Source organism: Xiphophorus hellerii, chromosome 5 (assembly GCF_003331165.1).
Source record: "Xiphophorus hellerii strain 12219 chromosome 5, Xiphophorus_hellerii-4.1, whole genome shotgun sequence".
Lineage (NCBI taxonomy): Eukaryota > Metazoa > Chordata > Actinopteri > Cyprinodontiformes > Poeciliidae > Xiphophorus > Xiphophorus hellerii.
In genome coordinates this window covers 6834953-6862952 of record NC_045676.1, presented here as the reverse complement: position 1 = coordinate 6862952, position 28000 = coordinate 6834953, and the positions used below count along the sequence as shown (strand labels likewise).

Here is a 28000-nt window from a genome sequence, read left to right as displayed (position 1 = left end):
ACATTCACCAGGTGAAGGACATGATGAAAAAGAGAGTGGATTTATTGGAGGAAATTCCCAAGATGCCAGACTTCCTGGTGGCCCTTCGGCCCCACACCGTCTGGGAGAAAACCCCGGTGAAGCTGTTCTGCACTGTGGAGGGAAACCCACGGCCCATTGTTAAATGGTACGAATGCTCACCTTTTAAAATGTTTCTGCTTCCCATATGTGTTTCTAACTTTGAAAATTAACATTATTCCTCACTTCTGCTTAGAAATAAGAACTAAAATGTTTATTTAGGAGCTTAATGTGCATTTTGGCTAGCACTGAATCCACAACAAATGTTCAAAATATTTTTTCTGTACGTCTCCGGGATAAGAATGAAATGAATATCTGTCATATTTGGTTGGCTTTAGGTATAAAGGAGGAGTTCCAGTCGACCCACTAAGCGCCCCGGGAAAGTACAAGATTGAGAGCAAGTATGGCGTCCACAGTCTGATCATTAGCAGGTAAGTAAATTATCAGAAAATCTAAAGAGTTGCTATAGTTTTATATGGAGCTAAATCAGTCTCAAAAAAATTCACAAAGCATACAGCAAGATTTGTAAGAAGTGTACAACATAATTGACAAATGTATAACAAAATTCATAAATCTGGACTGTGAGAGGAAGCTGGAGTCTGAAAAGAGCACTTAGATGCAGAATGACCACTAGGTCATTAGGTATTCAAACACTGGATCTTATTGCGTTCAGCAAAATTATGATGTGAAAATTATGATCTCTTAAATGGGCAGTATGCTTTACGAGGCTAAAAAAAAAAAGAAAAAACAACAAAAAAAAATTTCTCAAAAAGAAATTAACTTTTTTGAGCCTTACATCATGTTATAATGTTATTCCCTCATCAAAAACATACCTGGAGTGTTGCTTTGATACTTCCATGTGTGTTTAATCTCCTTTAATCTCCATGGCAACCATTCAGCTGTGAAAAACGCCTGGGTGGACTTAGCTCCGCCTTCACGGCGCTGCTCCTCCTCTGAGCTGCAGCTTCCAAGTTTTCTCCCCGCAGCAGAGCAGCCGTCTCCCCCCACATGGCTCCTTCAGACTAGCCAGCAGCAATTAGCAAACATCTGGTGGAACTGCACATCTGCTGAGCTTCTCAGTGCAGCCCTGGTAAAAACACTGTTAAACGGTTAATAGAGGAGCCATGTTGTGATGACTTCCTGTCTTCCTGTAGTTTCAGAAAGAGCAGGAGTTTTTAAAGAGACAGAGGCCCAACTTCAAGGCGTTAAATTACAAAGCAAAACTTCTTTTAAGTAATATTTGATATATACGACATTTTTATAAGTACATAGTTACTTGATTGTTCTGTAAAATGGCATTAAGTGTCTGGAAAACACATAATACTGCACAACTCCAATTCCAACCCAACTTTTCTTTCTTTTTATTTTTTACCGTTGGTTTTTCTGAGCTGAGTTTTTCAGGAGACAGGAGATTGGAAGTTACAGATTACGGCATCGAGTTGACGGAGCCATCAGCTGTTCGTATCAAAGTGCTGACCTTTGTGTCATTCGAGACATGAATTCCTCCCTCCGCATGTGATTTCTATCCCTCTGTCTCTCACTTCCTGCTTCACTCTTTCCTTTAATCTCTTCTTCCCTCTCTGTTTGTTTTTCCCTGAAGTTTTTTTTTATTAACGTTTTACTCAATGTAAATAAAAAAAGATCGTATTCATGACGTGAAAACAAGTAAGAACAGAGTTAGATAGAGGAGTGACTTTATGCTGCAGCAGCTGAGAAAGAGGATCGTCTTAAAATAGTTCTGTCTTGAGTGAAGGTCACATTTCTTCCTTCTATAGAGGGAATGCACTTGATGTCATGGCAGATTGTCTGGTCCTAAAGTTTCACCCTCAGGGTGGAACGAAGACCCTTGACTCAGTGTTGGCAGCCTGAAAACAGAAAAATACAGAAGCTGGAAGATCTGTTGTTGGGTCAGCTGTAAAATGAATCCAGAGATTTTGTTTTAAAGCTGCCAGAATTAAAAAAAGAGAAAGTGCCAAATGGATTAAAGCTGTAACAAGCCTCTGATTTGGATGTTTTAGGGTAAAAATAGTTATAAAAACATAAACCTGATCGGGTGACTAGCCACTCCTGTACACAAACGCAGGAAAAAAGTTTTCCTGCCAACTTATAGTGTCATTGGAAAAACTAAGTACACCAAATGAATGAGTAGCTTCAAGTCGTTCTATTCTTATCGTCTTTATTAGTTTCTGAAATTATTTTTGGTTTCCTGTTTCTGTTCCAGTTTCCTCCAGTTCATTAAGATTTGAAAAAATGTCGTTTATATGCAGCTCTGCTCAGTTTCACAACATTTCCATCAGGTTCACATCCGGACTTGGACATTAACAACATTTTGATAATTTTTTTTAGATTTCGAATGAGGGGAAAACTGATAGGGAGATCAATAAATGGAAACATGCAAACAGAGAGAATGAAAAATTCATGCAGAAAGCACCAAGCAGGGATTTGATCCCTGAACCGTTTTTTTTTTCTGCAAAGCAACAGTTCCTCCTGCACCACTGAAGCCCAAAAAGGAATTTTAATTAATAGAATATATATTAAAAACAGAACTAAAACAGTGCATTTGGAGGAAATTATCTGAAAGAGATAAATAGACAATAAAAATATTTAAAGTTTTGTATCGGCAACATTATATACTTGCTTACAATGATGCCATAATGCAGTAGTGTCCAAACTTTTTGCACTGAGGGCCAAAATCCCCAAGCTGAAAATATTCAGTGGCCAAAATTTTATTTCTTTTTTCTCCCAATCAAAAGCAATATTATTGTGAATTATTTCTCTTTTACCTTCATAATAAATAATGTCACTGCCTTGATGACTTCTTATTCCTGGTGCATCTTACGGTTGGCTCATATGAAACGTGTGTATAGATTCATTTAACACAATCTGATTTATTTCAAGAGTTTATTCCTGTGGATTCTGTGTTTTTCAACTTTCTGAAGATGCTATGACTCAAATCATTACTGACTGAATCCTAAGCTTCTCAACTCGTCCTCCGGACTCTGAGACCTGGATTTCCCAATAAAATGCAAAATGTGCTTTCTGCTTGCATTTTAGACCTCTGAGCCAGTTTTTCACTTCTAATGTTGGTTCTGCTTCAAGAGTGAGTTAACATGTGTGTTAAAGCTCAGGCCATAACCTAAAAAATATATAATCTGTAATAAAACAGAATTTTATTTGTCCAAGATGGCATTTCATTTACAGATTCATCTTTGTTTGGGTTACATTTTCTGTAAGAAAAGATAAACAAAATTATGGCTGAAACAATTAATCCTGATTAATTGATTTTAGAAATGTAATATTTTAACAACTTTGGATTTATATGACATTTTTTAAGTCTATAGAATGTTTATTCCCACCCTGTAAAAAAATGACTATTTACAGTAAAACATTTTTACAGTGCAGCAATGAAAGTAGGAATTATTTCTTACAACCTTCATGGGTGTGCCAAAATCTGTTTTTTCCATGGAAAATATCATACAAAAAATAAAAAGTATCTGTTGACCAAATTTGTGCTATTCCTGAATTGCAGTCAGGGGCCACACAAAATTAATTCAAGGGCCACAAATGGCCCCTGGGCCACAGTTTGGACACCTCTGCCATAATGTTTTTGTGATATGACGGTCCAACTATTCCTACACAAACACAAAAGGTTCTTTTCTTCTTTACTATAAACCTGATAGTGTGCAGATCTGTTTATTTTGTGTATATCATTTTACGTGTGTGTAGTGACAAACAACAATTAATTAAATCCATAGAGAAAGTCCACATCTATCCCAATATGGTTTTTAATTCATTACATATGAATACCAAATTGAAATATTTCTAAAGTTGATTTGATAGATGTATTTATTCTTTACTGTGTTTGCTTGTCTGTAGGTGTGTAGTGAGTGATACTGCAGAGTATAGCGCCGTGGCAACCAATCAGCATGGCACAGCTACCAGCAAGGCCATGGTTATTGTAAAGAGTAAGCTTCTCCATGACGCTTTCTTTTTCATAGTCTTGATGCACGGAGCCGGTGTTGCACTGATCGTAACTTTATGTTGTTGACAGGACCATCAGGAGCTGGAGAGTCCTGCCAGCTTGGTCTCGGTAAGATTACACTGTTATAAATACAAGCTGGTAGTAATAAATTATTAGTAGCAATAAATGTTTCTATGTTTCTACTGTGGGGATGAAACTAATGGTCACAGTCAGAATCATGATAAAAAAATAGTTATAATTCTGGTATTAAAGTCAGATTTCAGTCAGACTTCAGTGGCCCTAATGTTGTCCCATAGATGTGAGTTCAGAGGTTTTAAACATTCTTATGGTGACCACTTCCTGTTTGTCCCGGTCCAGTCCCCCATCTGACTGAGATCCATCCCAGTAAGCTTGAAGTCACCCTGCTGGAGAGATTCCCAGTGAGCTTTGGGGTGGAGGGGAGCTCCATCAGACTCTCCTGCACCATGGTGGTGGTTCCTGACCTGCCCAACGTACCACCGCTGGCCCAGTGGTACCGAGACGGTCAGACAAATACCCAACCGTTATCCATCCGTTAAACTATCCATCTGTTAAACCATCCATCCATCCATCTGTTAAACCATCCATCCATCCATCCACCCACAATTTCGTCTTTCCCCTTCATTCATTAAGTCATTTTGTAGTTTTGGACATTCATTCATTCATTCATTCATTCATTCAATAGTTCATGTTTTGGTCATCCATTCATTCATTCATTCCCACAGACACGCTGTTGAAACCCAGTAACCTGGTGGAGATGTCAGTGGGTGGAGGAGCAGCGTCTCTGACTCTTCCTCAGCTGGCCAAAGACGATGAAGGACTCTACACCCTCCGGATCTTCACGAAGGACGGCACCGCTGAGCACAGCGCCTACCTGTTTGTCTCAGGTCAGACATTACATACGGTTAGCGTAGCTTTAGCTACGTCAAAGCTGTAGCTCCTGCCCTGAGTTTCAGTCTATTCCATCTAACTACATGCTTATACTGGTCTGTTTTAATTTGCTTCCTAGATGCTCCTGCGTCTGTGAAAGGAGCTCCTGGAGCTCCGATGAGCGTCAAGGCGTATGACGTCAACTCGGACTACGTCCTGGTTGCCTGGAAACCCCCCAACACAGTCAACGAGGCACCAATCACCGGATACTTTGTGGATCGGTCAGTCAGCAGCCTGAAGCATAGACGTTGGCACTCCAGCTAAATATGTAGCATGCTAACTAAATATTTAGCTTCAAACAAATTATTTAGATCAGAGATAGATATTTAATTTGAAGCTAAATATTTTGCTTGCTAACTAAGTGCATAGTTTCAAGCTAAATATTTACCTTCCTATGTTAATATTTAATTTGGAGCTAAATGTTTACATTGTAGCTAGGTATTTAGCAAAGAAAATATTCAGCTTGTAGCTACCAGGTAAATCTTTAGCTTGAAGTTTAATCTTTAGCTTGCTAACTATGAAGCTTTCTAGTTTAAAGCTAAATATCTAACCTCCTAAGTAAATATTTAGTTTGGAGCTAAATGATTAATTTGATATGTATAAATTAAAGAATAAAAACTCACTGAAAAATGAAAACCCATTTCTTTCTCCTAAAACAATCTTAATCCAAATTTTTTATGTTGATTTTTGACCATGTACCTTTAAAAACGACATTCCATAGTTCATAGAGTTTTGCATTTGTTGACTGTAGATGTTTTCCTCACAATACGTAAAATGTTTTGCTTTTTTTTTAAGTTACTGTGTTCTGCAGGTACTGCACAGTTTTGTGAATAAAATTATAAATTACTTTTTTAAACATTGTTGTAGGGAGCTATTCCTAATTAAAAACTTTGACCTCACCAACCAAAAGAAGATTTTGGATGTTTAAGTTTGCCAGTGATGGTGAAAAACCATCAATAATAACACTCTTAATGTTTTTGCCATGTTGTCTCCCGTTCTGTTGCGTAGCTGTGAAGCTGGCACTGACACCTGGGTCCAGTGCAACCCGGCACCCGTGAAGGTCTGCAAATACCCGGTGAGCGGCCTTGACGTCGGCCACTCCTACTACTTCAGAGTGAGAGCCGTGAACAGCGCAGGCATCAGCAGGCCGTCACGCAAGTCTGGCAAAGTGACCGCCATCGACGCCGCGGAGAGTCAGCGCCTGCAAGGTACCGACGAAGGTAAATACAGCGAACGGAGAAGGAAGACGTCAGCGGATCCTAATGGATGTTTTATCCTCCTTTCCAAAACCAGTGATAAAAATTGAAGGGAAATATGACATAGTGATCAAGGATGATGAACTGGAAGGTACAGTAGTGCACAAAGACTGGTCTTTGTGCAGAGTGTTGCTCTCCTTTTCAATCTAGAATAGTTCATACTTTCACCGAATACTAACCCATTCCCATTGTTCCACACTGCCATGGAATAACCACAATAAAACAACATTTCTTCATATTTAAAATCAAACTGATGGCACTCTAGTTTCTTTTATAGCCTATTATCTGCGTACGTCGTGATCAGCAAAAGCAACAGGGTTAGAAAAATGTCTCAGGCTTGGACTGATAACAGTAGCAAAGTTTAAAGTTGTGCTTTGTTTTACACCTACTTTCTTTTGGTCTTATGCTGTTTTATCTCCTTTAAGGAACTGTTTTCCAAAACATAGCCTTTTATTTGCCTGTTTTCTGTAGACTCATATTTAACCATAACTACAGGGGAGTCTGGAGTAAGATGAGACATTTCTCATATTTAGGATCACTACATCACAGCAACTTTAGCTTGGTCTTTAACTTATACATCTGCACATATTTCAGGATATTTTCAACTTACTCCAGTCAGATCAAATGTAAACATAACTGTTTCAATAAGGTAGCATGTCCAAAAAAGTTGTCTCGTGGTTCAACTTAACCCAAAGTTACCATTTCGACTTCAGCTAAAATGTTTATCTTCAATTTATACATAACACAACTGATACATAAAACTAATTTAAATCTATTATGGTCTAAACACAATTCTTATGAAACTTATGATAGACTAAATTCAATTTAAAGAGTGGAAAACATTTTATTAAGAAATAAAAGTCTAACCACTTTATCCCATCAGGTTCTTACCTTCACAAACTTCATCAAATGATTCCTTCCTCCTAACTAGTTGGTCACATGATCAAGGTTTTTTACCGTTTCCTAGCAACAGGAGGTTTTACAACTTACTCCAGACTCCCCTAATGAATTTAAATATACAGTGTGTAGAAAGAGTGCTGAAGAACCAGTTAAAAAAAGAGATGTAAGGATGTGTCAGAGGGTGGTGAAGCGGACTAGCATCGCTGTGGGTTCAAAACGCAATATAATGGAGTCAGAATCGGGTCATAAATGTAATAATTAGACTCAAATAGATAGATAAATTTCATAGAGTCTTATTCACAACCGTGTTTATACTTTTATATAACAGTTTGAATGGATCAATGTGTCGCCTGCAAACCTGTGGAAGTACAAGATGAATCAGATGTTGAGTTGTAGCTTGCTAACTAAATAGCTAGATAGCTAGCTAGCTACTTAGATAGCTAGCTAGCTATCTAGATAGGTAGATAGATAGATAGATAGATAGATAGATAGATAGATAGATAGATAGATAGATAGATAGATAGATAGATAGATCACAACAGCTGTCATCTGTTGCGAGCTAGCCAACTAAATAGCTAGACAGCTAACTAAATATCTGGCTAACTAAAAAGCTAGCTATCTAATTAAATTGCTGGCTAACAAATAGCTTACTGATTAAATAGCTAGCTTCCTAGATAGGATAGATAGATTTTCCTCTGTCCTCTGCTACTTATCGATGGTCTCAATATCCGGTTGTTCGGCCATTTTGTCCGTATAGTTCTGGATGTCAGACTGGATCTGAGCTCCTTTACTTTCCACCACTTTGAGAGGGGATTCCCGTTTAGACCTAGGATTTCTCCAGATGTTTTTGTGCACCAAACCAGCCACTTGGTCCATCTTTTCCTGCTAGTATCTTACCTTGTGCTGGGAGATGCTGGATTGTTTCTGTGGTCTGTTTGTCTAGGATTTTGTAGATCTGTTCTTCTGTTCCTCTTGTTGCATCGCCCTGCATAGTTCTTCCTTCAGACCTGACCTCATTGGTAGGTTTTGGTCATTTCTGTCACTTCTGGTGGTTTGTTGGTGGTTAAACTCTTTTTAGTATTCTTTTAATTTCTAACAAATTAATTTTTTAACTGAACGTTGGATTCTCCCACTTGTTTTCCTTCAGCTTTTCTGTTCACACTTTAATAGAGTGTTTAATTTTTTACTAAGCCTGATTACTGTTCATTCTCTACCCTACGCCAATAACTCGAAACACTGACCATCAAATTAAAGTGAAAATAACACACACAGGATACAGACAGGGTTGTTGTTGGAGTCCTGCATTCCTTCTAAACAGTAAATCCAATTTAGACCCTTACTGAGACTTTAAATCTTTTACACACATGAGACAGGTGGTGTTTATTCCTTAAAATAATTAAATAAATGTAATTATTGAGGGCAGTTTTCTCCTCTCTGTTGGAGAGAAACTGAAAATCACTGAAATTTTTAGTAACAGAAAATCTTAGCAAAGCCTTCATACTGTGGGACTCCTGCAATGGCTTCTGCTGTGTGTGCTTTGAACCTGAGAAGCATTCACTCCCAATCTAGGCTACGTAACTATCCCTGGCGAGCCCACGGACGTGCATGCGTCAGAGATTTTCAAATCGTACGTGGTGCTGAGCTGGAAGCCTCCCAGCCCTCGCGGACGAGCTCCGCTCTGGTACATCATTGAAAAGGTGCGTGTTGCTTCACCGTTTGCCCTCTATCTTTATCAGTAGACACCAAGTAGCATCTTTGCTGCACAAAACAGAACCGTAAACCTTCACTTGTCTAAACTGCTTAAAGCTGCAACATATAACATTTATTACTTTTTTTTTTTTACATATTTAAAAACTGTTAACATGTCGCTACTGTATAATATGAGACAGATAATAGGTGAAAAGATCAATCTCCTCAACCTTCTTACTGAACTATTATTGGCATCACTTGCCACCAAAAACTACCAGTCAGAGCCAGGAGGAGGGGCTTAACGCTGTCAATCAATGCCATGTAGTTGCTGCTCAATGTGCTAATGGCAGAGATGCAACTTAACGTGACAGGAGGAGAAAGGCTGCCGTACTCCAGGAATCGCGCCTGTCAATTTAAGGATGCTTATTGGTCCCCTGAAAACGATAAAAACCCAGATATTATCATCAGTTAATAAAATTCCCCCGGATCGAATTTGAAAATTGGATGTTGCTGCTAGCAGTTAGGTTTAGTCAACAACTTGGAAGTGAGAATGTTGCACAACATAAATATTCACCTGGTCACAACACGATTCGCTAAATAACGCTGGGTTACAAAAACATATTTTTTGACGTTGTCTATGTTTTTTCAACTGAATTGGGAATATTTTCCGCCGCTGAATCCAAAAATGACATCCATTTTTCTCAATCAGGTCAGGTTTTTATTCTAATTCGATTTAGAGAAATCTAATCTTTTGACTAAATTGATTACATTTTTGTGACATTATCAGTTCATTTCCGTTAATTTTTCTCATCCAAAATAGGTTTTAGGAGAAAAAAAAAGTTTTCTAACAGAGTATCTTAGTTAAATGTTATAAACTCAGATTTCTGTAAACTTGGATTTCTGTAAGTCCTTGTAAATTGAACATTATGTCTTCATTGTGTAAAATTCTCCATCTCTTTTCTGTCCTGCTGGAATCTCTCCTCCTGCTCATCACTCATTGATTCCAGATTCTCAGGAAACCAATCCACATGTGAGAACAAGTCATTCATTTTGATGCTCATGATGCCTCCATAGTTCAGGAAGTTGGCCTGATTGAGCAAAACCAATGTGATTTTTGGATTCAGCACATCAAAATTACCCTAAACAGTTGAAAAACCCCAGACAGTTGTTTTGGCTGTTGACCAGTGTAATAAAACATAATTTAATGAAGCTTCAAGGCAGATAATTTTCCTTAAGGAACTTTAATAATCAAGGTACCAGAATCATTCGAGGAATCGTTAGTTAAGACCCGCCTCCTGGCTCTGATTGGTTGTTTCTAGTTAGCACTGGAAGCTCAGTTTTTACACAGATGATCTGTTTCATACCATACAGTCACAACATGGTGACAGTTTCAACAAATACATAAAGAAAACAATTTTTTTTAATAAAAGTTGCAAACTGCAGCTTTAAGCGTCTAGTGGAAGCTGGAAACATCACAGTAATGGAAATAGTTCCCGTCTGTTTTGATTTGTCCAACAACCTGAGCTGTTAAAGCGTTCATTAAGTCTCTGTGGGTTAAAGTTTTCATGGGAGCTCTACCATCTATGCCTCCCTCCTCCCCACAGTGCTTAGCAGGCACTGGAGCATGGCAGCGGATCAACACAGCCGTCAAACTGCACTCGCCCCGTTACCCGGTTTTTGATTTGCAAGATGGGCAAAAGTACCAGTTCCGAGTCTTTTCCGTCAACATGTACGGCTCCAGCGAGGCCTCGGCGCCTTCGGAGCCCATCCAAAAGGTCGATGAGGATGGTAAGAGCAGCCAGTTTTAAAGTATGGCAAATACGAATCTCTCACACAGAAAAATACAAGTCTCATCCCCATTCATTCATTCATTCATTCATTCAGCCTAGTTTGTGTGTGTGTGTGATATTTTAGTAGTGTATATGTGCAATCTTAGTCTTTTATGTATGCGTGTGAGAAAAAAAATTCTATTTGTGTGTGATATTTTATTAGTGTATATGTGCAATTTTAGTATTTTGTGTGTGTGTGTGAGTCTTTAGTAATGTGTGAGAGACAAAACATAGTTTTTGTCCTAAACGGCCCCTTAGATCATCTCACCAGTTTGTGTCTCCACAAATTCAAACAGAGTTTCATAGAAAAGCAGCATCGTGAAATTATTATTATTTTTTTGTTAAGTGTCGTTTGTAAAGTTACACAGTCAATATTTTGGGTTCTTTAGTCTGTCATAAGATAAAAGAAAAGGGGGATGCATTTTTCAAAGTCTCTTTCTCACCTTAATATTCATTCATTTATAAATGTCACAATTTCAATCTAAATATTTAATTTATTATCTAGTTTAGAAACTAAACTGTACCTTCAAACAAAAATATTTAGCTAAATAAGCCACATATGTAGTTTACAAATGAAATATTTAGATTGCTAAGAAAATATGTAGCTTTGTGCTAAATATTTTGTTTGAGGCTAAATATTTACATTGCTAGCTAAATATTTAGCTTTAATATTTAGCTAAATATTAAAGGAATAATAAATATTTAATAATTAAATAAATATTTATTAAAATAAAGACATATTTTAAAGCTATTATTTAGCTTTAAATGTTATTTAAAGCTAAATAATATTTAGCTAAATAATATTTAGCTTTAAATATTAAAGCTAATATTTTTATTAGCTTTAATAAAAAGTAAAGCTAATAATTTTTTGCTTTAAATATTATTTAAAGCTAAATAATATTTAGTTTTAATAAGTATTAAAGCTAAATATTTATATTAAAGCTAAATATTTAGCTTTAGCTTAAAGCTAAATATTTAACTTTAATATAAATATTTAGCTTTAACCTACATATTTTGTTTGTAGCTTAATCTATAACCTGCTAAATAAATGCTTAGTTCGAAGCTAAATATTTATGTTCAAAGTAAAAATATTTAGTTTGGAGCTAAATACTTGGTGTGAAACTAAATATTTAGCTTTCAAACTAAATACTTAGTTTGAAACTGTGAAATGTATAGTTAAAGGAATAATATTATGAAAACAATGGCTGAAAAATTAACTCTTATTTTTTTCTTCTTAACCCAAATTACTGCTGTTAATTTTTGACTGTGCAACTTTCAACACAACACAACCCCATAGTTTGTAGCTAAGAGTTTTCCATTATTTAAATGTAAATATTTACCTCACAATATGTAAAATGTTTAAGCTTAGCCAGTTTTTTATTTAAAAAGTGACTGTTGTTGCAGGTATCGAGCTGCCAGTTGGTATGTATGTATAAAATCATAAATCACTTTCATGCAGAGTCTTGCACCTTTAATTTAAATCAATAATGACTTTTCTATTGTGTTCTGTTTTTGATGCACTCTTTCAGTTTGCTGTTAAAGCACCAATGTCTCCGTCTCCCACTGTGTTGATGTAAATGTCTTGAAAAACAAAACCACTCACTTGTTTCACAAAATAAATTGTCACAGTTTATTTCACTAAAAACACAATAAAAACTTTACAGAGTTGTTCATTTGACTATTATCTTGAAGAAGAAGTTGTAAGCAGGTTATATAATGTCTCATGTCTTAGATTATTGTAAAATTGTTCTCTGTCCTTTTTTAACTCAACTTCAGAGACTTTAAACATGATTTTAATGTAATCAGTGTGACTTTTATGTATATTTTTTGTTGATTCAAAATTTTTGGTTCAACATAACATTTTCCATTTGACTCCAAAGTTAATTTAAATGCATTCAATAGATAGATCCTGACCTCTTTAACAGATGGTTTTTTATTAAACAGGCGTTCCCTCGGCTCCGGGGCAGATTGTTGCCACCAGAAACACCAAGTCCTCTGTGTTTGTCCAATGGGAAGCTCCAAAACATCTGAAAAGCCTGCTGGGTTATTACATCGACGGCCGGGTTGTCGGAGCCAAGGAGTGGTTCCCCTGTAACCACAAACCGTTCAGACATAACAGGTGAGACGTGCTGGGATCTGAACGGCAGATCAGTTCCAGTTCTCACTGCTGGGAGAGATTTCTGAGGTAAAAAGTTAACATGTTTTCCCGCTGTGTGTTGACATAAGCAGCCAATCACGTAAACACAGAATGTTGATGATGTTTTTACAGTAATTTCTAAATCCCATTGTTGCTGAATGTAACAGCAGGGAACGTTTTGTTCTGCTTTTGTTTTGTTTTGCTTTTTTTGCTAGTTACATTCCCACACTCCCGCTCGTCTGAGGCGCCACCCAAACGCCAAACTGGGCCAAAAGTTTGAAAAGAACATCGAGTCCGAAAGAGAAAATTCAAAATACTTTTTCAGTTTCAATGTTTTGCTTTTTGGACAAACTTTAGGTTTGTCCAAAACTTTTGCACCACAGTCCAAGACTGGACCAAAAAAAGAAGTGGGCCCAAGACAGAGGCCTGGTGTTCCCCTCTTATTTTATCGGTAAAATTTGACATGATTTAAAAAATCACTGAAGTTTCTGATTAAGAGCTGAACTACTGAGAGATTCCTACCAAACTGTAAAGTCTGTAAATTAAGATGTCTTGATCGAAAGGGTAACTCAGTCTTTCTAATATTTGCTCTGGGACTAGTGGTGAAACTCAATTAAAATTGTTAATTTAATTAATTACAGAGGCTGTAATTAATTAATCAGTTTAATGGAAAACCAGATATTGACAAAAATAAGCAGAATTTTCAACTCAACAGCCATTTGCTGCTAAATTATTGAAGAAATAGACATAACCATAAAGATATTTGTTGTTATAATCTTATTTAGGTTATTCAATCATCAGATTGGTGCAAAGAGCTATTATAACCATCCAGATTTTAAAATGTTTCAGAAAAATCTCATCATTCGTGTAACCTCTGAAAAAACACAAATTTAGAAATGTGAACTGTGGTCGCTGACATTAGCACTGCGGACGTCTGTGCTGCTGCTACACGTTTAGCATTGAGATGCTATTTTCAGCTGGAATAGCGGTGCTAACAGGCTAAGTCCTTTTAGCATAACTTCAACACAACAATAATCTTTTCCAGCATTTCATCAGATCAGTTTTTGATGCAAAAATTAATTCCCAGGTCAAGAAGAAATGATTTTGTCATCTTTTGCTGTTTTTGGATGTAGCTTGTGTGTCAGATTTATGGCCGTACCAGAAACATGTAAATACACAGGGTTCCAGCAAGAACCTTTGCATGTAAATAAAAAATAAATTAAATAAAAATGTTAATTAAAAAAATGCAATTGATTGCATTAAAATCTATGTAATTAATTAATCAAAATGAACACATTAAAGTCCCGATCCAAATTAAAGCATGTTTATCTTGTTGGCAATCAAGTGATCTGTAATTTTCCATTAAAAACCAGTTCTAAACTTAAAATATTCAATATGTGACTCCAAAAGCCTGATGATAATATTTCATCTTAAAATTTATTTAATTTAGACATTTTTCTTCTTGATTTGAACAGCCCAACCTGATTAAATACCCCATTAAATATATTTCTGTAGTTTGAAAAATAACATATAAGCACAGGATTAGAACCATACAATTGGTTTTTCTTAATATTAGTCTGCAAAAATATTGCTATGAATTACAAAAAAAACCCTGGTCATGTTAGTTAAACCTGATTAGAGTGCTGATGATTATTGTTATTTATAATGAAACGTACTGAATGTGTGTCAGGTTTGTGGTCCACGGCCTCATCCCAGGGGAGAGCTACGTTTTCCGCGTCCAGGCTGTGAACATCTTTGGCCTCAGCGAAGAGTCTCAGGAGTCCTCACCCATCGCCGTGGAGCCGGCTCTGGGTAAGGAAAATAAATACCTCTGGGACTCAGACTGCATTTTCAACCTACTTCTGGTCAGATAAATCTACAAGCGTTTGAAATAAAAAGTTAAAAAGTAACCCATTAGGTGGCAAAGCTCATCCTCAGTACGTCTCATTTCATTATTCTGTCCAGGGAAGGGAGTGGATTACGGTATGTATTAAAACGAGTTAATATCCAACTATACTGACTCACTTCCTGTTTTTGTTCCTCCTTCACCCTAACAAAACCACGTCTTTCATCTCCCGCTGTTCCAGTTTTTACTCTTCACAGTAAAAGTTCAAACACACAAGTTCACATGTGCAGGGGCGGTCCCAGCCTGTTTGGGGCCCTGGGCCGACATGCCCTGTACCATCATAGATACACTAAAATTTTCTGTTAATATTCACAAGAAACAAGAATAATAGTACAAACACACATAGAAGGCACAAACTACAGTATACAGTATACCAGGCAGTTAAAAGTGTGTTGCATGTTATTGTTTACACCTGGAAATTTTGCGCTTCTGCACAACACTAAAGGGCAAAAAGATGATATGTTGCCATCCATAGCTGCGCTGCTGCGGTAGAACAATTGTGTTAACAAAATGAAACCTGGAGATGCAGGTGTTAATCTAGAGCAGCACGTCACAGAAAAGGGAAAAATTATGCAGAAAACCGGTGAAGAACAACTTGTATTCTTCTTTTCTAGCTCTCTGTGTTGGCCACACTACACACAGACCCGTTGCCTTAGCAACTGACAACACCACTAGTGTATCAGGATTCAACATCAAAAAACACTCAGGCATTTCCCACACAAAGAACAGAACATCCGATCCTTTACAGTATTATGATTTCATTATCTTTATTTTGCAGATATTAATTAGTCATCGTCTCAGCATAGAGGTGACAGATTAGCTAATTTAATTTACTGATGATCGGTCAGAGTTGGTGAGTTTTTTTGATGTATTTTTAACGGAACTGAAACTCAGAATTCCACAGCACATCTACGTCTTAAGGTTGTCATAGTCAAGCTAGCATAACTGACCTACTTCACTGTCCCTTGCTATTTTCTTTAAATTAAAACTTTTTCCTGACCTTGTTATCTAGTAACAAAGCACTGCATCTCCTTGTCTTTTACGTACATTTAAGATTTAGTGTGTTATGACAACTTGGCAGCTAAAACCAATGGTAGTCATTGTTCGCCAGCAGAATCGTGTGCGCTTGACGTCACGTTGCAATGTGTCTATACAATACAAATACAAAAAATAAATACTGTGGAAAATAAATACAATTGTAATAAATTGCACCATTTGTCACTTATATAATTGTTTTCTTCTGTTGCATTTTAATCAAGACACAAATTTCACTGCACAATTGTCAATTAATGTTTTTTTAATAACACTATTGCACGCCAAGAAACAAATTAATTTGCGCAACTTTTATAAGAAGTCCTATCATTTGTGAAATAATTGCTTTTCAAGGAAGAAACAGGCAACAGATTTCACTACAAAAGTGTTTACCAGTATAACAGTTCATGGCGCCCCTGAGGAGAAGCCGCCCTGGGCATATGCCCAATTCACCCCATCAGAAACCCCTTCTGCACATGTGATCACAATACAATACGCTATCCCCTACGCCACCAGGGCACGCCCCTTAAAATGCTTTTTAAAACTACTGTACAAATCCTGAAGAGAATGTGTGAAAAGTTTGAAGTTCAAATGGGAACTTGTGACATTTTCAGCGACTCCCAGCGCGCCGTACGGCATCACCATGCTGAGCTGTGACGGCTCTTCCATGACTTTGGCCTGGAAGAAACCCAAACACTGCGGCGGATCCAAGGTCAAGGCTTACTACATCGACAAGCGGGACGCTGACACTTTGGTGTGGAAGGAGGTCAACCTGGCTGCTGTCACTGAACGGATCTGCACTGTGAGTTTGCTGAAGCATCGAAAAATAATGACTTGCTATATTTTAACTGTAATTAAAATCAAGCTTTGTTTGTTATTTTAGGTGGACAATCTAACAGAGGGAACTTTTTACGAGTTCAGGATCCAGGCTGCTAATCTAGCTGGTGTTGGTCTACCATCAGCTCCCAGTACGCCACTGAAATGTGAAGCTTGGACCATGGAGCAGCCAGGTATCGGTTCCTTTGTAATTAATTAATCAGTTCCTCTGAGGTTTTTAATTAGTGTAATATTGTTAATCAGGCTGGATCAATAATAACCTTTACAGCAGCTTCAGGGTTCTGGGAGTGGTGACCCCAGAAAATGTGTGTACATGTGTATATATTTTGATTTTCAATTTTATTTTTAATTTTTAAAATTAAAAAATATATATTTTTAATAAAATTAATTTAAAAAAAAATATTTTACTTATTTGTCAAATTGTAATCTACCTACAAGTACATCTTAAGTAGATTATAAGTAGATGTTTCAAATTTTAAAATTTTACTTATAAGTTGATTCCTAGTTTTATTTAAAATTTTTAAAAATAAAAAATATATTTTTAATAAAATTAAAAATGTTTACATTTCTTAATTTTATTTTTAAAAATAAAATTAAAACTCTACATATGTATTGCATATATTATTTTTAGATATTTTTCATTTTCAAAAATGAAAAATAAAATGTCAATTTTTATTTTTTATTTCCAGTCGGGGCCTCGCCCCCCTCCACCCCCTCTTGAGGACACTACTGAGTTTTAGTATCTAGATGAGTTATCTTGTGTGACAGATGTGGATGATTTAGACTCCTACTGCGTTTCACTCAATTATTATTCAACAAAGCTGATACTACGATACAAAGCTTCATGCTCCCTGAACCACTTTTACCAAGTTGGGTCAGATGAATCCTGACATTGTCAGACATTTGTGTGTTTATGGTACCGAAACCTGCAGTAGCCCAGGGCCCACATTCCACTAAATCCGGCCCTGCATTTACATGTTAAAAAAGGTTCTCTGTAAATGTCCTATTTAGGAATAAACTTTGGATTTTGCCAGGCTTTATCTTTTGTGTTCCTGAGCGAACCTGCTTGTTCTGTGTTATTAAAGGCCCGGCCTATGACCTGAGCTTCAGGGAGGTCAGAGGTCAGTCCCTGGTCATCCTATGGAAAGCTCCCGTTTATACTGGAGCCGATGCTGTGACTGGATACTTTGTGGATATGGCCAAGAAGGGTTCAAGTGAGTTTGTGACTCTGAATGGAGACCCTGTGAGTCATCGTTACCTGCAGGTAGGAGACCTGAGGAGTCATCTATAAGACTCCAGTTTTGATTTAGCACCTTGAAGCAGCTCCACATGGTTTGCTACAGGTGACTGGACTGGAGGAAGGGAGTAGCTATGTCTTCAGAGTCCGTGCTGTCAATTCAAAGGGAGTTGGAAAAACCTCTGAGCTGTCTGAGCCAGTCTGTGCCAAAGCTCTTCCAGGTAACAACAAATTAACGCTGCCGACCCGTAACATGTATGTTAGATGCAATCTCACATTAGTATGTTTATGTTTCATTAAAGATCACCTAGTATGCTTCTTTGAACAGGTTAGGATAGTTACAAAACCTGATCATTACATTTTTTGCACAAAATCGTTCTTAGATATTGAGATTTTAGTCAAGTTGGTTCTGCTTATTTTGAGCTGTTTTATGGCATCCTGTCACTTTAAATTCAAATAAGTTGCTGCTGACCACGCCCCCTAACTCAACGTTTACACTTGCATGTGAAAATGGCTGCAAACAGCATTTATACAACTGTACATCCTTGAAAAGCAGAAATAGGGTATGTCAGCAACAAAACCCTTGCCTTTTCCAGCAGCCGTTTACATTGGTAAAACCAGCTTACCAAACATCCTGGAATTCAGCTTCGGTTGCTAGGTAACGGTTAGCCTTAGCTGGGGTTGCTAGGTAACAGCACACTGCTTGCTGATTATAACGTTACGTTCCAGAGGTCATTTTCCAGACACCAAAAAACATTAACTTATTGCCAAAAAACACCCTGATGGGCTGTTTCTACGCACTTGGACGGTTTTTAGATGCAGTCGAAACCCAAATGGAAGTAAAAAAAAAAGTGAATTTTGCATAAAAGGGCCCCTCTAAGTAAAAGCAGATATTATTTATATAGTTTATGCTAACACATATCTGTTTATCTTTACTAACAGGAACTACGGAGATCGTAGCCGGTGTGGACGAGGAGACCGGAGATGTTTTCCTGTCATTTGAGGCCTGTGAGATCTGTGAAACATCCAAGTTTGAGTGGTCAAAGAACTACAAGCCCATTGGTGATTGCCCCAGAGCCACCGTCACAGCAAAGGGCAGAACGTAAGCTTGCTCTCTTTCAGGAGGGAAACGTCTATATCTGTGCAGAATATAGCATTTTTACAACAACTGAAGGTGACATAATTACTTGACTGTGCTATAAAATGGAGCCTGGAAAACATGTAATGCTGCCCCTCTAGGTCATAACAGTGAGGAGGCCGTTCTGGTATATTAAACAGCGTGATGACTCTGTGCTTCACAGCTCCAGACTGACCTTCACCAATCCTGATAAGGACGATTTGGGCAGATACTCTGTGGTCGTCACAGACACCGATGGAGTTTCATCCAGCTACACCCTGACTGAGGACGGTAGGTCATCGCTTTCAGAACCTTCAGAACCAGTTCGTACTCAGTTCAGACTCTTCTGGTTCACTCTGACTTCCTGGTTGTTTTCTTGGATCTGTTCCTTAGCTTTGAACACGATGCTTGAGCTCAGCTACGCCATCAGACATCCAGGTAAACGTCTTGCCATCACACCTGCTGCGTTATTTTTTCCTCTTTAACCAAATGTTGGTGCATTTGCGTGTCTTTGTCTCTGTGCAGTCGTTCCTCTGAAACACAACCTCAACTATGAGATTCTGGAGAAGGGACACGTGCGTTTCTGGCTGCAGGCCGTCAAGCTGTCTCCGTCTGTTTCCTACAGGTTCATCGTTAACGACAAAGCGGTTACCAGCGGGGAGGTAAAACGTTTCACTTTAGAATCAGACGACGTGCTAATCGTTCTGCTGTGTTTATTTAGGGTGATAGTATGAAACCTCACTGAATCTGACATTTTTGCTCAAAGAAATGAAAGGAATACACACTCCTCATCCTTATCAAGCAATCTGCTTTAGTTTCACTTGGTTGCAATTAGGAACGTCCAGGTCGGATGACATGGCTTCAGACTCGGAATCGGGCGTTACATCCTAATCAGAGATCAGATATATAAAGCTCTAGGAAAAATCAAGAGCCCGCTAAAAATGATCAATTTCTCTGATTTTACTCTTTATAGGTATAAGTTTGAGTAAAATGAATTTTGTCCTTTTATTCTATGAATTACTGACATGTCTCTGAAATCCCAAGCAAAAATTTACTTTTTATTTGCAGAAAATGAGAAATGGTCAAAATAACGAAAAAGATGCAAAGAAAACAAGTTCATATTCATTTAGAAACAACAACACTAATATTTTAACTCATGAAGAGTTCAGAAATCAATATTTGGTGGAACAACCAGGAGGTTTTCAACATGGTTCAGTGCAGTAGCTCTTCATCATTTCCAGAGCTGTATCTGTATATTGGTTCTAAACCCAAATGGTGGAACAGAGTCAGACTCAAGCCTGTCGCAATAAGCAGTAAATCAATTAATCGCATGATAAATTAAAACAATAACTAGTGACAAGTCCAGCTACTTTCTCTGGTTTATTGGAAACTTTAGCAACAAAACAGGAAACACCTGCAGCGCCGCGGTTACAGCAAGCAGTGAGAGCTGCCATGAAAAACTACTTTGTAAATACAGTTTTTCAAATTGCCCAACGTTTGTTTTCTAACAAAAAAATGCTTTGATTTACAAAGTCTCAGTGTTATGTTAAGTGATAAATAAGATGGATAAAATTTAAAAAACAAGGTTTCCTTGCCCCTCATGTTTTAAATGTATCCAATCGGGACTCAATTCAGGATTCAGATCAGGACTTCCCTGGTTTCAGTCCTCTAACGTAAACATACAACACCAAACCAAAGATCACACAATCAACAGATCCTCGCAGCAGGAGTCCAGATTTATTGCCCTGTTCAATCCTTACTGTAAACCAAACGCTGATGCATGTAAATGACCGTTTCGCTCAGGGTCAGAAGATCAACCATGATGTTGCTTCAGGGGTCATCCAGATGACCGTGGATCATTTCACCAGAGCCAACGAGGGAACGTACACCGTCCAGATCAACGACGGCAAAGCCAAGACCCAGAGCTCCCTGGTGCTGGTGGGAGACGGTGAGACTGACTTTAGGTCAACATTTCTGAAATAAAACATCACCTGAGAAAAGCTATTGTATTGGTAAACTCTGGTATTGTTAAAGTATTTCAACTTTTGGTGGATTTATGAAAAACATGTTGCTGTTTTTCTTTTCAGCGTTCAAGGCAGCTCTGAAGGAGGCCGAGTTTCAGAGGAAAGAGCACATTAGGAAGCAAGGTAAAAGCACAGGGAGTTGGCTAGTATTTTAATTTAGTATTTTAATTAAGACTGAAACAATCAGATAAATCGATGATTGAAATAATCGTCAAATAATTCAGTAATTGATTAATCGTTAACTGTTTCAATTAATCGAAACAGTTAACGATTAATCAAAACATGTTATTATAACATTATGTTATAATGATATTATAACAATAATAATATTATAACATGATGTAAAGCTAAAAAAGGTTGATTTTAGATCATACTGCCCCTTAAGTTCAGTCTTATTTGACCCACAAGGTTTATTTTGGGGGGGCTGCACAGTGGTGCAGTTGGTAGAGCTGTTGCCTTGCAGCAAGAAGGTCCTGGGTTCGATTCCCAGCCCGGGGTATTTCTGCACGGAGTTTGCATGTTCTCTCTGTACATCCGGCTTCCTCCCACAGTCCAAAAACACGACTGTTAGGTAAATTGGTCTCTCTAAATTCTCCCTAGGTGTGAGTGTGTAGGGTTGTTTGTCCTGTCTGTCTCTGTGTTGCCCTGCGACAGACTGGTACAAATAATCAAGTGTGCACTAAAGAAATGCTATTTTATTGCACTTAATGCAATAAAATATGTATTATTTTTTTAAAAAGGAATTGAATTGTTGTGTATTTACATCTATTAATGTCTTTCTAATGTTGTGATAATATAAGTTTGCGGCTAAGTGAAAAATCTGCATGATGTGCCACTTCATAAGCAAGTAAATTTAATAAAATAAGTCCAGTTTTTAAAAATCTGTTTAATTGAGTAATCATCAAATAATCAATAAATTAGTCAACCACTAAAATAATTGTTAGTTGCAGCCTTAATTTTAATGCATCTTTCATTGATAGCTGCCTTTCTTCAGACCCAAAATGAGAAATGTTCTCATTTTGTTTCCACTGCAGGTCCACATTTCTCTGAGTATCTTGATTTCACCGTCACTGAGGATTGCACAGTGATGCTCACCTGCAAGGTAACAGGCTTCTAGTTCATGTTTTTATGCATTTTAATGTCAACTTTCACCAGCTTCCCACCTTATCTCGGCGGTTGAGGTGAATCGGTTTTCGCCTGTGCTCGTAGGTGGCCAACGTAAAAAAAGACACGGTTTTCCACTGGTACAAGGAGGATGATGAGGTTGTTCCTGAGACTGCGCCCAACGTCATGTCTGGATCCTGCGCTCTTCCTCTGCCTCTGGTAAATACAATGAATATCAACCTCTTTAGGTCTTAAAGGGAAATTATGCAGCTGCTGACGGATAAAAATCTGTTTGTGTTTTGTGAAGTTCTCCAGAAAAGATCAAGGCGTTTACAAAGCCGTTCTGAGTGACGACAAAGGAAAGGACACTTCTGTTTTTGACATTTCTGGCAAAGGTATTTATGACAGAGTGATATTTGTTTAATCTGTTTAAAAGTTAAAATATGTGTTGATTCAGTTTTTCCTCTTTGATTTTCAGTGTTTGATGACATCATCAATGCAATTGCTCGCAATGCTGGTAAGTTTGACCTGCTATTAATATAATCTTTTTATTTTGGTACCTTTTATTCTTATTTATTAACTTGTTTATTATTATTGGAGCCTTGCAATCAAATGTCACTCATTATGTACATTTTAAATGTTCAGTTGATGATAATAAAGTCTGTCTATGTCTTAATTATTTAGACTCTTAATGTTCACTTACATCTAGTGTTTACTCAATAACCAGTTGTTGGTATTTAACAGCATCACACGTCTTCCACCGTGCTGCATGGAAGCTGTTTGGTGCTTTTCCATATAATCTTCCTATTTCACTCCAAACCTAAATTGAGCTTCTGTTGGTGAAAAGCTTAAAAATATTCTCATCTAGTCAAAGCAGCTATTAAAGAACTGAGTTTTACAATAGAATAGAATAAATACAGTTACAATCAAACTCTTTTTAGACATTGGATTTCAAACAGAACTTTTATTCTGTGCAATTATGTTTGTGAAATTAATCAGCAAATTTGTTCAAAATCTTGATCAAAAATGTTATTTTTACATCCACAATTAGTTCCAATAAAATAGTTAGTCCACAACCCAACATAATCTGAAACTTCCTTCAGATGCATCTGTTTCTCACAACTTTAGCATGATTTATGTTTTTTAAAGCATTTTGGGTCAAAATGGCTGAAAATTTAAGGGGTTTTAAAGAGAAAATTGTTTTTTTTACACTGAATAAATGCATTTAATGAAAAGTTGGACTTTACCGAATGTTCCACTATGAGAACACACCACTGTCAGCAGTACCAGTAAATTGGATTATGTCTTGGATCGTGATGCAATTGGAAAAGTTGTTGTACATTTCATAGGAAGGAGAGAAGAAGCCACTGTAGATTTCTGGTGCAGAAGAAGAGCAGCTTGACAGAAATCCCTCTGAGTCGGTGGCTGGTGTTTGTCTTCCTGGTTCCTGACGGTGTGTGTGTGTGGGTGTGTGTGTGTGTGTGGGGGTGGGTGTGGGGGTGTGTGTGCGTGTGTGTGTGTGTTTCCAGGCGCGTCTGCCTCTGAGCTGGTCATGCAGTGTACTCCAGAGGGCATCAGACTGCAGTGCTACATGAACTACTACACAGAGGAGATGAAGACTGTCTGGAAGCACAAGTACATCACCAGAGTTTACACGCAACTTATTAAGCACTAACACGCAAAAACAGACGTGAAATCATCATCCATTTCCATGTCAGGATTTAGTAACATCTGGATCAAAATATGAGGCTGAATTTGAGATTTTTTGCTTGTTTTACACTGAAATGTTTCAGTTTAATTACAAATATCTAGTATTATCTGATTTATTAAGTTCTTCTTTAATGTAAAAAGTGTCTGCAGCTTGAGAACCCTCTGCTGACGTTAGACTTGTTTTACTTATCAACATCAACAGTGTCAGAGCTCATTTAATTTCTGTGACATACAGTCAACCGTGTAGTACACACCTACATACCTTAACAACACAAACCAGTTCTTATTGCACAGCACTGCTTTACTTCTGATTTGGAAAATGTTAACTTTATGCTACTTAAACATAAAGTTTAAGTAGCATATATATATATATGTATATGTGTGTGTGTAGTTTTTGAAGTCTTAGTAGTGATGTGTGTGTGTGACTGCAGGGACAGTAAGATTGCGTCCTCTGAGAAGATGAGGATCGGCGGCACTGCAGAGATGGCCTGGATGCAGATTTGTGATCCTTCCGACAAGGAGAAGGGTCACTACGCCATTGAGATCTCCGACGGCGTTACGACTCACACCCGGACCTTTGACCTCTCAGGACAAGGTATTAAACTACCTCCACCTCTACACATGCAGCTATAAAAAATATATATAATCTACGATTAGAGCGGCACCAATCAGGGATTTTGCACCACATTTCAAAGCAGAGCTACTGATTTCTCTTTAAAGACAAACTATTTTGCTCCTTGAACAAGTTAGGATAAATACAACAGCTAAACAAAACATGTTCATCACATTTTTTCCACAAAATCATTCTTAGATAATGAGATTTAATCTGCTCAGCTCTGCCTATCTTGAGCTTTAGGGCCTCTAGTCACTTTAAATACAAATAAGTTGTCGCACAACGCCCACAACTCAACGTCTACACTCGTTCATGAAAATGGCTGCAAACAGGTGCGCAATTATACAACAGTACATTTTTGAAAAGCAAAAGTAGAGCCTCCTGCACAACCAATAAGAACTCAGCAAATGGTTTCTGAATGGCAAGTCAACAACAAAACAGTCGTCTTTTCCAGCAGCCATTGTACTGCGCATACAGCAGTAAAACCAACTGACCAAACATCTTATGAACTCGGCTTGTGTTGCTTGGTGACGGGCTGGGCTTTTCTGGGTTGCTAGGTAACGGTTCAGTGCGATCTGATTTGTTGATTTGTCAGAAGGTTTTTGAAACAACTAATTTTCCAGACACCAAAAACCATTTTGTAATTTCAAAAGATGGCTAATTGTTTGTTTTAAGCGCCTTGGCTTTTTTTAGAAGCAACAGAAACATATATGGAAGTACAAAAATGTGGAAAATATAAATTTTTCATTACAGGTCGCCTTTAAAAACACTAACAAAAAAAAGATTTAAAACTGCGACATTTTAACTGACTTAACAATGAAATGTTTACAGCATGTTCAGTGATGTGTATATTGATTTATGTATTTTGTTTTCACAGCATACACTGATGCCTATGAAGAGTATCTACGGCTTAAGTAAGTCGCTTGGAAAATAATAATTTGTCAATATGGATCCAAATCATTTTAATAACACTGAACCTTTTGGGTTTTAGGGCAGCTGCATTTGCTGAGAAGAGTAAGTAGATCTCTTTTTAATGTTGACACCAAACATGTATTTATTCCCTCACAATAACTAAATTTAGCTTATTTATTATTTTATACTCACAAAAAGGTAGAAATCCTAAAGTAAAGGACTTTTACCAACATTTTAATCACGCTTTGAGCTCCAGAAATGGGTTTTTGTTTGTTCTTTATGTGAGTTTTTGAGTCCTGATGTTTGTTTTGTTCCAGACCGCGGCAGAGTGGTGGGTGGACTACCCGATGTGGTCACCATCATGGAGGAGAAGGTGAGAGGCTTTCAGGCCCGCACCGACCTTAAAGAAATGTTTGTTTCGCACGGTAAAATCAGCTCTGTGCTGAGAAGGTCAAGGGTCAGCGCTGAACTGCTGCAGCAGCATTCCTGACGAACGAATGCTGGAGCGAGACAAAATAGCATCAGGGCTGCAACATACTTATAAAAAAAGACACAAAACGAGAACAAGAACTGCTGAATTTTAGATTTTAAAACATTTTCACCCTCTTTTTTTAAAATAAAACTATGCAAATTTAATTTATCCCAAAACCTTTTCAATCAAAAAGTCAAAATTTGGAATAATCTGAAGCCAGGATTTGCCTAAATTCAAGGTCTGGCCTTCCTCTGCTGCAGTATTTACTATGATGCAAAAACCTTCCACAACAGATTCAAGTGCATAAACTGGTTTAAAGGGTCAGTAAGGATTTCTGGGTTCGTTATTCCAGACCAAGACAGAGAGATTCCAGTTACATCTCGTAAAGCAGTTCACATCCTTCACTGTCAACAGACAAAAACACATTTTTAAAGACATTCTTCTGTTTTCACAGAAGTCTCAGACTATCAGCTAAACAACTGCAAAACTGTAAGAGAAAATAGAAAATAAAAAAGTGTTTCATTTTGGTTTTCTGAAGGTAATACCTTAAAATTATTTTTGTTTTTCTTGTAAAAGATGTTTTATTAAACAAAACCCCAGACGGGGAAACAGAAAATAAGGCAGACAGTAAATAGATCTATAACCAGTTTATCAAACTGGTATTTCCTCTGATACCAATCGCTGCCAAACTTGAGATAAGGAGAATTATCTGTTCTCCATGCTGAGTTCTTCATGTATGAGGTTGAAGAAGAGTCAGTGAGTTGAATTCATAATTTAATTTATTAATACCAAAATACAGCTGGTCCATTTCTCATGCTTCCTTTAGGAGCTGGCAGGACAAAATGGCATCAAGCAAAAGTTTGTGAGTCCCTTTGTTAGCCTCTATCTGAGCTAGGGCGTTCCCTCTGTGTCATATCCTTTAGCCTTTCCCAACATGTCATTTTCGTTAGCTTTGCAGCTAGCTAAAAGAGACAGAGGAAAACACAGAATTATTTATTCTCAGCGCATGTCGCCATACGCCAAAGACCTACAGCTATAAAGGGGAGGAATCATGTAAAATGTACTTTTTTAGTTTTGTTATCATGTTATATCACGTTAAATTCTGTCCAGTCTCTGAGCCTGACCTGCACCGTATGGGGCGAGCCGACCCCCGAGGTCACCTGGTTCAAAAACGAGCAGGAAGTGGCCTCCAACGAGCACACCAGGGTGACGTTCGACGGCGGGAAGTTCGCCAGCCTGGTCATCAATAAAGTCACCACCGACGACTCCGGCAAGTACAGCATCAACGTGCGGAACAAGTACGGCGGCGAGTTCGTGGAGATCACCGTCAGCGTCTACCGGCACGGCGAGCCGATCCCCGAGCCCAAACTGGGACAGCCTAGAACGGCGCCGCCGGCCCAGCCTGTGGCGCCAAAATCCCCGGCACCCTCCAAGACCCCGACCCCATCCAAGCCCCAGACCCCGGCTCAGTCCATGAAGAGCCCGACCCCGGCCCCCGCCGCCACCCCTGGCACCAAGTCGCCCACTCCTCCCCGCAGCGTCAAGTCCCCGACCCCGCCCCGCTTCATGAAGTCTCCCACCCCACCCAGAAAGTGAGCGGAAGAGGCGTCGACGTCTGAGAGCAAAACATTCACTGCTGGCAACATGGAGGCTGAAAATGGGAGATGTTTAGTTTCTTTAGCTTAAAAATTAAAAACTGCTGCTTATACTTAAATACAAGCTTTACATTCACTACACAACAAGAGAAGGAAGAAAAAAGAGAAACAAAATGTCTACTACACTGCAAAAACAAAATCTTACCAAGTATTATAGGTCTACATATAGTGCAAATATCTTGATATACTAGAAATAAAACTAACAAGTAACTTTTCAGCAAGATAAAGGTGCATGTTTTAAGTAAATAATTCCTTAATATGGATGAAAACGCACTAGTTCCACTGGGAGATTATTTCACTTATAACAAGACATTTTTCATGTGTTTTTAGTTAAATAATCTGCCAGTGGAAATAGCACTTAAAAAAAATCTATATTAAGGAATTATTTACTAAAGACACGCACCTATGTGGCTGAAAATTTACTTCTAAGTTAGTTTCGTCTTATTTCAAGTGTACTAAAATATTTGCACTAGAAGCTAGACAACGTTATGTTTTTGCAGTGCACGTTAATGTTTTATAAGCAGACCTTGTTAGAGCGGTTTCAGTTGAACGACTTCATCTTGTTTTATTCCCTTATTGCCAA

At 37.8% G+C, this 28000-nt stretch overlaps 1 protein-coding gene across 3 annotated transcripts in view; it reads left to right on the top strand.

Moving 5' to 3' along the window:
• The window catches only part of myom2a (myomesin 2a), a 34247-nt gene extending 6727 nt beyond the window's left edge, over positions 1–27520 (top strand). For 2 of the 3 annotated variants that reach the window (XM_032563357.1, XM_032563358.1), the window contains 33 exons: positions 12–166; positions 396–488; positions 3934–4022; positions 4109–4147; positions 4397–4561; positions 4783–4944; positions 5067–5208; positions 5996–6195; positions 6281–6334; positions 8713–8840; positions 10437–10620; positions 12606–12780; positions 14489–14610; positions 16351–16538; positions 16620–16746; positions 17659–17837; positions 17917–18031; positions 18753–18912; positions 19112–19218; positions 19321–19365; positions 19453–19589; positions 20731–20875; positions 21015–21074; positions 21986–22053; positions 22161–22274; positions 22363–22450; positions 22534–22572; positions 23585–23690; positions 24197–24360; positions 25256–25292; positions 25370–25392; positions 25608–25663; positions 26873–27520. In XM_032563357.1, the coding sequence (XP_032419248.1) occupies positions 12–166; positions 396–488; positions 3934–4022; positions 4109–4147; positions 4397–4561; positions 4783–4944; positions 5067–5208; positions 5996–6195; positions 6281–6334; positions 8713–8840; positions 10437–10620; positions 12606–12780; positions 14489–14610; positions 16351–16538; positions 16620–16746; positions 17659–17837; positions 17917–18031; positions 18753–18912; positions 19112–19218; positions 19321–19365; positions 19453–19589; positions 20731–20875; positions 21015–21074; positions 21986–22053; positions 22161–22274; positions 22363–22450; positions 22534–22572; positions 23585–23690; positions 24197–24360; positions 25256–25292; positions 25370–25392; positions 25608–25663; positions 26873–27358 (4152 nt within the window). In that variant the 3' untranslated portion in view covers positions 27359–27520. Of the gene's footprint in view, positions 1–11; positions 167–395; positions 489–3933; positions 4023–4108; positions 4148–4396; positions 4562–4782; positions 4945–5066; positions 5209–5995; positions 6208–6280; positions 6335–8712; positions 8841–10436; positions 10621–12605; positions 12781–14488; positions 14611–16350; positions 16539–16619; positions 16747–17658; positions 17838–17916; positions 18032–18752; positions 18913–19111; positions 19219–19320; positions 19366–19452; positions 19590–20730; positions 20876–21014; positions 21075–21985; positions 22054–22160; positions 22275–22362; positions 22451–22533; positions 22573–23584; positions 23691–24196; positions 24361–25255; positions 25293–25369; positions 25393–25607; positions 25664–26872 lie in introns of all 3 variants that reach the window. The other variant, XM_032563359.1, reaches the window with a different exon arrangement.
• The last annotated feature ends 480 nt before the right edge of the window (positions 27521–28000 follow it).